Here is a 13,056-nt window from a genome sequence, read left to right on the forward strand (position 1 = left end):
AATAAGATATTCAAATTATAGACAAAAGAAAAATTTAAGAGCAAAATGTGGAAAGAATTTGGCCTTACCACTGTTCTTTAAACATTCTTGGACAAGTAAGAGAACATCTGGCTGAGACATCTAGGAAATAAATCAGTGAATATATCAAATAATCCATAAGTACTTTTGCTTCACTGAGATAATACACAGTCGTTTGAAATTACCCAAATTCTTTTCCAAATTAGAAAGCACCTTGCTACCAGAGTAAAGGAATTAATCATTGTGCTGTGTGCACACATCAGTCAGACACAGAGAGATGAGCAAAAAGAGGATGAGTGTGGGCAAAAAGAGACCTACTACGCAGTTAACTCCTGATTCACTAATTCCCGAGGTAGTTAGCCTCTCAGCAAATCTCAAAGTTGTGGCTAGAGGTTGTCAAACTGTTAACAATATTACTTCTCACTCTGTGAGACTACTTCAACAGATTGCTTACCCGGGTCTCCACTTTAGTCTTGCCTTTCTCTATTAATCTTTGCTCCACACAGGAACCAAAACCACTTAAAATCATACATTAGATCTAGTTGTGACCCTCCTTAAAACTCTCAGTCTGGCTTCTTAATGCCCTTAGGTCAAAATGAAATTCTGGCTTCCTGTACGTTGGGCCCCAGACTACTCCTCTATCCTAATCTTAAACTATTCTTTCTCAAGGTGCCTTCACCACAGCCCTTACAATTTTCCCTTTAGCTTGCCTTGAATAGGCCAAACTCACTGTTTGCAAATGATGTGCCCTCAGGCTGAAACACTCTTTTACCCTTTCACTGTCCCCACCCATTTTCATCTTTTAGAGTTCAGTTTAAATGTAATCCCTTCAAAGGGGCCTTCAGGACAACTATATCTACACTCTTTTATTTTCTCTCACAGAACCTTGTTTCCCTGCATAGCTCTCATTATAATTAATTATACATACATAATTACTTATCTCCTTCCCTAGTATGAATTCCAGGAGGGAGGAATGGTATCTGTTTTGTCCTCTAGAACCTAGTATGGTGCTTGACATATACTCAAACTCACTGAATATTTGCTAAATGAATGAATGACATGAAATCAAAATAACTGCTATGCTGGTAAATTATTAAGCAGAATTTAAGGTTAAAAGAACAGTAAAATCTATTGGTCAGCTGACCAGGTAGCTATAGCAGTCAGGGATGGCAAGGAATGAGAAGTTGTGAAACAGAACATCTGGGGGAGGAGACTAGGAATCATTTTTATTTTTAAGTAGCAACACAAGTAAATGGGCATAAACCATTTGCAAACTGGCCTGCAGGAACCACCAGTAAGTAAATGGATAATCTACCAAAGTGCCTTCCAGTTTTAAAGTTCTGACTTATCAACATCTTTTTGAACCATGTTTAAACCAGAAATCTAGGCTAGGTGTAGTTCTTCAAAAGCGTAATTATTTTTACAAGGTGGGTGTATATAAGGAAACTCAGGAACAAATTAAGCTTGCAGGTCATAAATGTTTATATAGATACACAATTTGAAATCTGAAACTCTCTCCTGCCATTGGAAAGTTGACTTATCAAGATAATTTAATCCTTTCAAGTTAACAGACCTAAATTACCCGATCAGATTCACATGGTTAAAAGACCAGTGTCTGAAGAAAGTATGAAAGATCTGTAGAATAAAAAGAAATGCTCTAAAATTGAAGGCATGCAGAAGAACATAAAAACAGCAATTTTAGGAAAAAAATTATACTTTTAAAAACAATGCAGTTTTAGGAAAAAAACATCACACTTAAACTGTCTTCAAGTATCTAAAATATATCCATATATAGCTCACTTTTGGGGAAAAAATGAATTTCTGTACCACTCTGAAAATTCTAACATTTCACTTTGTACTTACAATGGCTGGAAATTGAATGTCAATGTTTATATCCGAATTTTTGAAACCCAATCTGCTACAGGATGACCCATATAATCTCAGAGAACAATCTAAAACAAAAAAAATTGAATAAATACAAGTCATAAATAAAGTAAAATTTCTCAAAAGTTATTACAAGACACTGCTATTTCAGAAATGTAACCATCAATTAGAATTACACACAAAAGAAAAACAGTGTTCAAGTCTGGCATAAGCAAAGGACAAGAATGGGTGACTCTTTGCTCTTGTCTTCATTTTATTTTATTTAAAAGGGAAGACTGTATTGACTGCAGTTTAGTTTAACAGCCACTCTTTTCATATCAGTTGTAAAACATGTTAAAACTTACTTTACTATTTCATGTTTTGTGCAGAAAATACTATTTGAAATGATTTTTTAAATGTGGAAGTCGAAAAGGGATGCCTAACTTTGTCATACGTTTGTAAACCTGATAGTATGTATATACTGAAGAGTTAATACAAACACTTCACCTTTTTGAAAGCGTACATAGGTATAATTTACTATAAAGATCATGTTTCAGTAAAACAATAATCACAAAAATCAGCATAAAGTTACTTTTCAATATGAATACTCATTGTATTATGAACAAAAAGCTTAATTTAACATAATATAATCCCTTTAGGAAAAGTTTAGAAAATAATTATAGTATCACTGATATAACTTAAAATGTTAGGCAGCAAGAGATTCACAGTTCAGAGGAAGACGTGTGTATGTGTACCACCTGTATTTATTTTACAGCATTTTTCCCAATGTTTTACTATTGTTGTGCCAAAAAATTACCCCTTCTCGCCAGGGGACTTTGTATTTTTTTTTTTTCCAGGTTTGTTAAGTCAAACAACTTCTTTGGGTTTTAACAGGTTTTCCATGACAAAGCACATTCAATTTTACAATGAAAATCTATGGCAAAAATCAAAATTACAAATGACTTCTCAGGAGCTTGTCTACAACATAAAGGATGAGACACCTATACAGGGGAATGAGCAGAATCTTGCCCTTTATTTTTTTTAACAGATATATATTAATATGAATCATATACTATATGAATGATCTTTCAGTAGAACAGTTTTATGGGTGGTATGGCGATAAATTCAAATAGTGATTTCAACCCTGGCTGTGGATCAGAATCACTTGTGGAGCTTTCAAAAAAAATAGTTTTCCATGGCTCCACAGACATAACTTGGAAAAATCAATTCAACGCTGCACAAAATCTCTTACAAATTAGTTTTGAAAGCTCATTTTAGATGGTGCAATTCTTTTAAGTGCGGTTAAATAGAAACTTTTATGGACACAGATAACCTGAAAATGACTCCAGGATACTTTTCTTTATTTTAACTCAAAATATTGTGTCAATGTAAATAGGTAGAAAGGTGTGATGATCATTTTGTAATGTATAAAAAATACTGTATCACTATGTTGTACACCTGAAACTAATATATTGTACGTCAATTATACTTCAATTAAAAAAAGAAACTGAACTTAGAGATAGAAAGTAAATAAATAAATAGAAAGGTAAACAGATATACAAGAGTCCCATGGTGCTCTAATAATACAGGGCATGTAAATGGACAGACACAATGAAACTCACAATGAAGACAGGTTAATGACAACATATGTAAAAGTCTTTGTTACCTTAGGGTAAGCCAGGAGAAACAAAAACATACAATAAAATTGAGAGCTTCAGGACATGGCAAATCAATTTCTATTAGGCAAAAATTACTACTGGTAGGAAAAATGAATGGGGTACTTTTAGGTAGCTAAAAAGAAAAACAAATCTAGAAAATACCTGGTAACTTGTGTTGGAACACATTTTCCATGATACGTTTAATTTCTAGTCTCTGTTCCAAGTTCTCATTGTGTAAGCCAAACTCCTGTACCACTCTGTCAATGGCAATACCAATCGCATTTATCTGGGAGGGTGTAGGCGGGGGTAACGTGGTGAGCAACTCTTCCTCCTGCTTCTCCTTTTAATATCAATGTTGAGATTAAAAATGATTCACACAGTTTTTACCTTCTACCATTCACAGAGACAACACCCTGTACAGTATTCTGGAATATTTTTCTTAGCCCTCCTTCTCACTTTAGCTGTTTTAGTCTTCATCTTATCAAACACGCACACACTTCTTTATGCACATAAAATGGTAATAGAGGGAAGACAGGAATAAGGAAAAAGTGTAAAGAAAGAACTTTAGAAATAGCAATGGCAAATTATTTACTTTATTATTACTGACGTAAGGACATATATCTAGGTCCTACCATTGTCTTCATTCATCCTGATACTGTCCTAAGGAAATTCACAAGACTGCCCAGCAAACATATCTGACCAGTATAAAATATTTTGGTCAAAATAAATTCAGCAATATAAGAAGCAAAATTACTAATACCATAATCTTAAGGAAAGTCATAAAGATGACAAGTAATAACTGACAAGTAAACATATTTGTTTGGGTTATAGTAAACTTACCTTAATGTTTTTCTTGTGTCTCTTCTCTTTGATATGCTTATGAGCAAATGCAATGGATTCAATTAAAACATCACAGAGTTTGCAGGTGTACTTTGCTGTAGGGTAGTTTCTCGGTCGCTACAATTTGAATAGATTTATAGAGACATACACATAAGCACATATTTATAGAGACATATAGAGAGAAAGATGTACAGAGACAAAATACAGGTAAACAAAAACTGGCCAGGAGATGATTTCTCATTCACTTTAAAAACTGTTAATATAGTACTATCACTCTTTATCACTATGCTAATAATCATTTTTTAAAAATAATTCTTAAAAAAAAAGTAAGTCTATTAAATCAAACAGTATCACTTTTGACTTGTAGTGCTTAAATACCAAAGTAGGATATATAATTCATCAAAGCACATGTTCCCAATTACTAATAGATTAAACCAAAACAAGGATTTTAACTAACAAATTTTAACTAACAAAAGGCTGTTACCCTTTTCAGCCTGTCAATGCAGTCTCTTTTCAATCGCTCCTCAGCCTGCTGTAAGCCCAGTAGCTCCTTAGTTGAAAGCACAGACTCATCAATCACAGGGCCTTCCAAGTCTCCATCCTGTTCATTTTCCTCATTTCTAGTCCTCCGTGGCTTCCTAGGTCTGGACCTCTGCTTCTTGTTTTCTTAAGTTAGTGGGAAAATATTATTGGCAATACTGAATAACACCACTCTGAGTAAAAAGCAGAACTTACATATTTATTAATGAAATCATGTGATATCTGAATGACATCTGAACACAGAGCAAAAGGAAAGGTATACCTCTCCCGTGGATAAAATGCTTAAATACTCTTAAGCTCCTCACATTTGGACACACCAATCCACAGAAACCACCTTTTTGGAAAACTTAAAAGAATTCTACTTCAACCATAAAATTTGATTTTATCATCTCTTCCTGGTATACTGCTGAGCATACTCAAGCAATAGTAAAAATTATCCTTTGAAGTACACCTGTAATTCTAATGTAATTAATATATCATAATATATAATGTACATGTATCTAACGCTTCCTAGTACACCTGGTATTCTAATGAAAACTATCCACATCTGTTTTCATTTTTTATAAGTGAACAGTCTCAACGGAGCAAAGATGGACAGTCTATCTCCAAAGAACTCAGAAATCAACTACATTCTTATCTGGAGTGAAAATCCATCACTAAATTGTAAATTTAGCATTCATATTATTGGGCCCTCCCCCACATTAATATCAAGAAGTCCAAGCCAAAACTGTATTTACCGAGGATAACTATTACCCATTTTATCTTTACTTTCATTTTAGCTTTTTTGAACGGCCTGCACACTGAGCATATTTCAAAGGAAAAAAACAATTAGCAGTTGAAATAAAAGTTTTCTACAAGTACAGACTAATTCATTTGTTTATAAACCCTGCTGTTAGTTCTACAGTCCTTATAACTAATAAATGAATCTATTCCTTTTTTAAACTTATAACTTTTCAACTTCAGTAAAACTGAAGATGCTTGTGGGACTGATCTACAAAAAATTGTTTTTAATAGCTTTGGTAATTTCTATCAAGTTCTGAAAATGAAGCTACTAGTACCACATAAGAGTAAAATGAAATTCATTTCCGCAATTAAAATTGTGATAAGTGGACTGAATAGTTTTTAAATGGCTTACCAAAAATACTCTCTGAAAATATAAACCTACTGAAATGCTCTGCCTGAGGCAACTGCCATGTCAAGTTTTCAGTGGAACTCATTATTTGTATAGCAAGTATGATGAATCAGTCGACTGAAAAGAAATTATGTCAGGAAAGGGACGTATAGGACTTCTAATTTTAAAAACAGCTATCGCCAACAGCTCTAAAGGAAAAGCAGCAAGCACTGTACTCAAACTACCCTAAGATGAATATAATGAAATTCTGCAAATACAGCAGCAATTTAAAAAAATTAAACAAGTATTAGGACAAATACAGTTGTCTTTTTTTTTTTAAAGCAATCAAAATGGGACAAATAGAATACTAAAAGGTAAGTAGTCAAAAATGGTCTATTGCTTTTTAACACTCCCCCTACGTCCAATTAAATTATCACAGTCTTTTAAGGACAGTACTCCTGGTCCGCATAAACCTTTGAGATAAGCAATTCTTTTAACTCAGAGGTGTGTCTATTCTCATTTAATTTGCTTATCATTACAAACTCTAAATAACTGCATCTGACTTCAGTTTTCAGGGCAAAGTTTCTTAGGCAAACACTCATTATGTGCAACATCATCAGAGAAGTCCATTGTTAGTTCACAAAACAAAAACTGATATGAAACCAAATTCCTTTTTTCATCTCCTCTCTCTTGATCACAAAGGCTTCTTACTATATTTGCTATCATTTTTCTAGAAAGAGTGACTTTAATTTCCCTCCAAAGAGCACAGTTAACTCCTTATTTTATACACAGAAGTGGATGGCTGCACAAATAGTCTGATGATGACAATAACTGCAGCTACCAATACTGAGTATTTTATCATGTGACAGATGCAATGTAAGCACTTTATGTGCACTGCCTCAGATTAATCCCTACAGTGATCCTGTCATGGATGCTAATATTATCCCCATTATACAGATAGGGAACATGCTGGTCCAAGAAAATAAGTAACTTGTCCAGGGACACATGACTAAATCCAATAAACGGATTTAAAACAGAGATTAGAGCATGGATGGAATTCTGAAATTCATCTTTCTATCTAACAGTATAAGAAAAATCTCTTCTTGTAGCAAACCCATTCACATCTAAAATAGACCAGAACTCCCTACCACTTAGTTTGTTAAAAAAAAAAAAAAGGCAGGAACTGACAAGGCAATACAAACTTCTGAACTGAGTTTCATAGGCCTGCATGGTAAAAACAGTTAAAATCTCATTGAAGGGAATCTAGAAAGGCAAAGCTGGGTATTGCTAAAAAAAATTCTCATAATTACTTAGAGGAAGACTACCTGGCTCATCCCAGGCTTTTTGTAGTAATATGAATTCTCTATATACAGTACTCCAAGTTTCTCATATTTCATTTGCATATGGTCCATTACTCCATTCACAAAGGACAAGTGCATTTGAGCAGATATTTTCCAGCTAAGATTATTAATGGCATTGTCCCAAATATATTAAATTGGCAATCTAGGATATATGAGGAATGAAGTAGGGGCAGTCAAGTAGAACTGAAAAATAGAAAGTTAGCATTAAAAAACAAAGCAACTCTAAGATAATTTTCATTATATCTTCTTGCATCATTTAATAAGATGATTAAGATATAAGTTTGATTTAAGGAATATTAAGATATTAAGTTTGATTTAAGGAATCAAACTTAATATCTTCCTTCCTTATTAAGATATAAGTTTGATTTAAGAAAAATTTCAGTCCCTTTAGTGAGATCCTTTTTAGGATCCTCTGAGTACAGTGTAAAGTTTATACTTTAAACTGAATTTCTCACTACAGTAAGCAATGTTATGCCAAAGCTTAATATTTCTTCATGAAGATTTTTCAAGGGATAGAAACTGAACAGTCCTTCATTTGGAAACTGAAAGCACACACATATAATTTCATATATCGCAAAACACAGGACTTTTGGATTGACTTCAACAAAAAGATAGTAAAAATGCAGGTCCTATTCAAAATCACTTAAGCTTTGCTTTTAAGACTAGGCAGAATATAGAATAAGAATATAGAATATAGAATACAGAATAAGAGGTTTTTGGTCTGTAAACAGTCTCTTTTAATATCTATCTGGTTGCAAACTTTTGACCTATAAATCTTTCTTTTGGTAATGCTGCTTAAGATCAACTTTTTCTTTTCTGAAAGACCAACAATTGGTAACTAAATTAGAATGTCCATGTCTCGCCTGGACACAGTAATAAAGAACTACTTAAATATACACAAACTTTTAAAATCGAAACGCCAGAAACTATGAATACGTGTTCAGTTCCCTCTGTCAGATTCCAGGCCGAGTTCATGGCCAGAGCAGCACAGTACTTGATTTCAGTTCCACTTCCTCATCTACCACTCTGCATACACAAGTCTGGATAAATTTAACCTCTCCAGAGACACAGCTATCTGCTTTGTATTGAATAAAATTGTGATTCTACCTTTGATACACCATGACAGAGCACTGCAATTCCTTCAAGTTCTTTTTAGCTTAAAGATTTACGAGGCTGGTTGATTCTTCTGTTCTTCTGTTACATGGACAAAATCTATTCACCTTTTAGAAAAAGGTATAAATAATAACTCTGGGGCAATTATTATCAAGCACATAGGGTGCTTAGAAGGCTTTTGGTTTTACTGAAACTAAAAGGACAAGCTTTTATCTTATCTGAATTTCTGACTTTCTAAACAATGTTTTTCAACCTGTTTACCATGTTCACTTTTGAGAAAAAAAATCTTAAACTATCCTTCTCTAGAGATTGAGATCCACACAAAAGACACATATCCCTCTGTAGCAGGAGATATATGCAGTCTACATCGTGTTTTTACATAGAATAAGTTTTTTTTTAAGCTTTATATTCTGTCATTTATATTACAGATACATTCATTATTCAAGTACAAAATTAAAATACATAATTTAGAAAACACATACATACCCCTCAGAAATTACGATATCTCCCCAGGGGGATATCATCACCCTCTTCTGTAAAAAGTACCAATGGGAAATATAGTTTTACTAAAGTAAAATAAGCCTTGTGGCAAAGTAAACTTTTAAAGGGAAATACATGCAACATATTGAAGTTGCCCAAAAAACATGATTACAATCCTTAAAATAATCACATTAAATAAGCAGAAACTATGAAAAACTGGAACTGCATTGCTGAAAATAATAAAACTCATTTGAATGAAAAATAAAAGACATTGCTGATGTCAGGGTTGTAACTTGACAAGTTGGAAACATTACCAGGGCTTCCTGCTTCCATTTCTGACATAGTTTCGAGGCTTGTCAGGTCTTTATGAAATAGTCGTCTTACAGTTCTGCACCCTCGTCCATCTTGCCACCTATACCCATCTTCACTTTCTTGAAAAGAGTCTCTTCTTGGTCGGTTTGTAACAGGAATTCTAGGTCCAGGTTTGAATTCTCTCCAACTGTCTGAATTACCAGCAAGTTCATCAGATAGCCATCTTTTACTCTGATCTTTGTGGTTGTCATTTATCCAAGCGGGTTGACTGTAAATTGGGTTCTTAAATGCATATGGATTGCTAGAAACAGCATATGGTCCTTTTCTGGGGGTATTCCCATAGTTCCCTGGTGTTCCTTTTTTTTTTGGAAGGCCTTTTTCCATTTTACTGCTATGGCCTTTAGCATAATCATCCATTATTAAATAATCTTGCTGGGGGTGACCCCTTCTGAAATCCTCATCATCTGTAGTCCCTCGCTCTTTAGCACGCCTCACAAAATAAGGTTTTGTGGCATCTCCCATGATCTTTGACTTCAATTTTCTTACTCTTCACCTGGAAGAAGGCATTTTGGAGACCAACTATAACAAGGTATCACACTAAGTTCACAAAGTACCACACGTTTATTGCACAGATGCTCAAAAGCTTGTAAGAAACCCTTCTTTTCCTAATTTCCATCACGTTCCAATAATTAGTGCGTTATGCTAGAAGTTAGGAGGCTTAATTCTATAGTATCTTCATAGATAGTAATATAATAGTTAGTAATATCTTCATAGATATTATATAGATATAACAAAAGCTCTTTTCTTCAGAACCCCCCAAAGCCCCCCAAAACCAAATACCTCACCCCAAGCCTATACTTTAGAGAACTCCCCAGTCTTTTAAAAACAAGCTGGCAATTACTTTTAAGTGTTACTACAAAGTAACCGAAACTTTGTAAACGCAGTACATCTCTCAACTCCACTTTTCAGTCCCTTCTACGTACCCCGGCACCTCGGCTCCGCTTGAGACTATTCAGAACGACAGGCTTCGATCTCTTGGGCTACGGAGGGCTCCCGACCAAGGCTCCGCTCCGGTCAGTGGGGCTGGCTTTCTGACCAAGGGACAACTCAAGCTAATCCCCCCAGTCCTCATCCTCCCACCCCAAACAAGTTTGGTTTTGTCACGAACAGCAATTCTCCCTCTTCGATCCCCATGGGACCGCCCCACCCCCGATCTGCCTCGTTTTCCACCCTTTGGGTCGGAGGCGGAGAAACAGGAGGCGTCTCCGCAGTTCTGGCCAAGAAGCCACCGCGGGGACCAGGAAGCAGGAAGTGACCTGCCTCCTCGATAGGGTTCCGGGGTCTCCCCGGCCGGACAGGGGGCTGGGGCCGAGTGCCTCCACCCAGATCCCTTCTTCTCCAGCCCCCGCAGGGTCTGACACAAAGTGAAGACGCGGACTCGAGCCCGACAGCTCAGTCCCCACCGGCTCGGGGGTTCCCTGGACCTCGCAACTGGGGAGAGGAGGCCGGCGGAGGATGCAGCCAACGTATCTCCTGGGCCGGGCCCACCCTCGACTGTGCAGACCGGAGAACCCACCCAAGACCCTCCCCGGACGCGAGTCTGACAGGGACACGGGGGGAAACGGTGCCCGTGAGCACTCACCACCTCCGCCGCGGCCCCCCGCCTCTTCCTGTCCCGGCCGGGCTCCCTCTCCGTGTTTTCCTCCAGCCCCACTTCCGGCGCTCAGCGCTGTCTCATTGTGCGCTATTAGAAGCCGGCCGTGCCCCAGTCCGAGCGTTCCGCCGCGCACGCCGGAAGCTCCACCACCCCGCCGCTCCCGTTTCCGCCGCCGCCGCCGCCGCCGCCGCCGCGCGGGCGCATTTTCCGGCAGTCGGGAGTCGGGAGTCGGGAGTTGTGTCGGGGTCGGAGTGTAGGCTCTCCGCTCTTGCTCGCTCGGAGCTGTCCTCGCCTGGCCTCCTCTCTCTCCTGGGCTTTAAAAGCACTGGGGAGGTGTGCGGAGGAAGCCTCTGGTTCTCTGCGAGAGAAGCGAAGCCCGCGGTGAGGCGTAGCCGTGTGCCCGGGTCGGGTCGGAGACTCGCTTTGCCCCTGGATGCTCCACTCCAGGGCAAGTTCAGCGTGGGTCTGAGGCCTCGTGGCGCTCGTGCTGTTTTACTGATAATTCGAGTGATTGAACGTCTCAGTGAGGTCTTAATGGCCGACCCTTGCTTTTAAGCCTCCGCTGTTCATCCGGATCACAGTATGGCTCAGAGAAAGAAATGCTGTGCTTTTTTCTTGGATTGTGTACGGATTAAAAACAAAATCTGGTTTCGCAGAAAATGTGTAAATGCAAAGGATGACCAAGGAGGGCATTCATACTCGAATTTTCAAACGGAGACTTTTAATGCAACTAGCAAACAACTGGGTTCCTTTTTTCTCTCTCTCTTTTCCATTGACTTTACCTTCCATGCTATCTGCAGTGTTCTAAATGCTTGGAAAGCCTCGAGCAACTAATAAAATTAAGGAGCTTTGAGAAAATGCAACAGTTTTTGATTTCTCTTTAAGGGTATTTAAATTTAAAGCCATGAGATTCTGTGGGGATAATGGTCTTAAAATGAACACATTAGTACCGGCTGTTGCCAGGCACTGTTATGAGGGCTTTGCAAATAATTACTTATTTAATCCTCACAACAGTCCCACTAGGAGAATAGCATTATCCCCCTTTTAAAGATGGTGGGCGAAGTAGCGTTTATTGTGAAGTAAATGGAACCGCTGGAATCCAAACCCAAATGAGGCAGAGTCTGTTTTTAACCACTGTCTATACTAAAGGTGATTTAAAACAGGTAGGTACAACTTTTGTACAATGCTTTATCTAGATACTTTGGTTCTGAAAATACATGACAATCAAGGCAGTAATCTGACAGGCAGACAATGGCCTTTTATGGAGTCCAAAGGGAGTGTGATGATACATTATTACATTTATTATATGGAAGAGCAGCACCACCACACCCAGCCGAGTAACTCTGTATGGAACAACCGGTTTAGGAAATGTCACTCTTGACTGTCTAGAGTTCTACAGGAGCAGTAGAGGACACATCTTTTTAAGAGTTTAAAATATTTTTTATTTGCATTTTCTTCAGTGTGTTTCCCAAAGCCTAACTTCCATTCAAAATGTACTTTTAAGATTCATCTTGAGGATAAATGAGGCTCTCTAAAACAAGATGCAATACTAATCAACAGATATTGACAGGTAAGATACCTCTTTCTGTCCATATTGTACTGTAATGGGAATTTAAATTGGTCATGGAGTTCATAAAATCCAGTTGAAAAGTTTGGTTTGATTCTTTTTTGGATGTCACTGGAGGGAATACTGATTTTCTCAGAATCTTTGCAGTGATTGTGTCATGGTCCAGACATATTTCCAACAATTTGGAGCAGAAATATGGGGGCTGTCTGCCTTAGAGATCATTAACAAATTACAGAGGGCTAACAGGATCCCGTTTCTGCCTGCCGCAAAGTCTCTTAGTTTAAATTGTTTCAGGACCTTATATTTATGACCTAAGAAGTTGTGTAAAGTAAAGGAATTTTATTTCCAGTGCTTGTTTTCAAACCTTAGGAAAATCAGTGAGCTAGTATACGCTATGAACTAAAACCTAGACTGTGCTGTTCCAGAGTTAGCCATTTATTTAGGGTCATTCATCCATTTCATTTTTTTCAACAGATGTTGAATTCCTGATATGTGCCTGATATATGAGAGAAATAGTCACAGTCCCTGTTTTCAAA

General features: G+C 37.3%; 1 protein-coding gene across 9 annotated transcripts in view; it reads right to left on the reverse strand.

Moving 5' to 3' along the window:
• TUT7 (terminal uridylyl transferase 7) overlaps positions 1 to 11,086 on the reverse strand; it is a 71,985-nt gene extending 60,899 nt beyond the window's left edge. For 7 of the 9 annotated variants that reach the window (XM_067744782.1, XM_067744784.1, XM_067744776.1 and 4 more), the window contains exons 1-7: positions 10,280 to 10,654; positions 9,299 to 9,849; positions 4,864 to 5,045; positions 4,380 to 4,496; positions 3,702 to 3,879; positions 1,882 to 1,970; positions 69 to 120 (exon numbers count right to left, since the gene is read on the reverse strand). In XM_067744782.1, coding sequence (XP_067600883.1) covers positions 69 to 120; positions 1,882 to 1,970; positions 3,702 to 3,879; positions 4,380 to 4,496; positions 4,864 to 5,045; positions 9,299 to 9,818 — 1,138 coding nt within the window. In that variant the 5' untranslated portion in view covers positions 9,819 to 9,849; positions 10,280 to 10,654. Of the gene's footprint in view, positions 1 to 68; positions 121 to 1,881; positions 1,971 to 3,701; positions 3,880 to 4,379; positions 4,497 to 4,863; positions 5,046 to 9,298; positions 9,850 to 10,279; positions 10,655 to 10,938 lie in introns of those variants that run through there. The other 2 variants (XM_067744778.1, XM_067744777.1) reach the window with 2 other exon arrangements.
• Positions 11,087 to 13,056: the final 1,970 nt, after the last annotated feature.

Source organism: Pseudorca crassidens, chromosome 7 (genome assembly GCF_039906515.1).
Source record: "Pseudorca crassidens isolate mPseCra1 chromosome 7, mPseCra1.hap1, whole genome shotgun sequence".
NCBI classification, from domain to species: Eukaryota; Metazoa; Chordata; class Mammalia; order Artiodactyla; family Delphinidae; genus Pseudorca; species Pseudorca crassidens.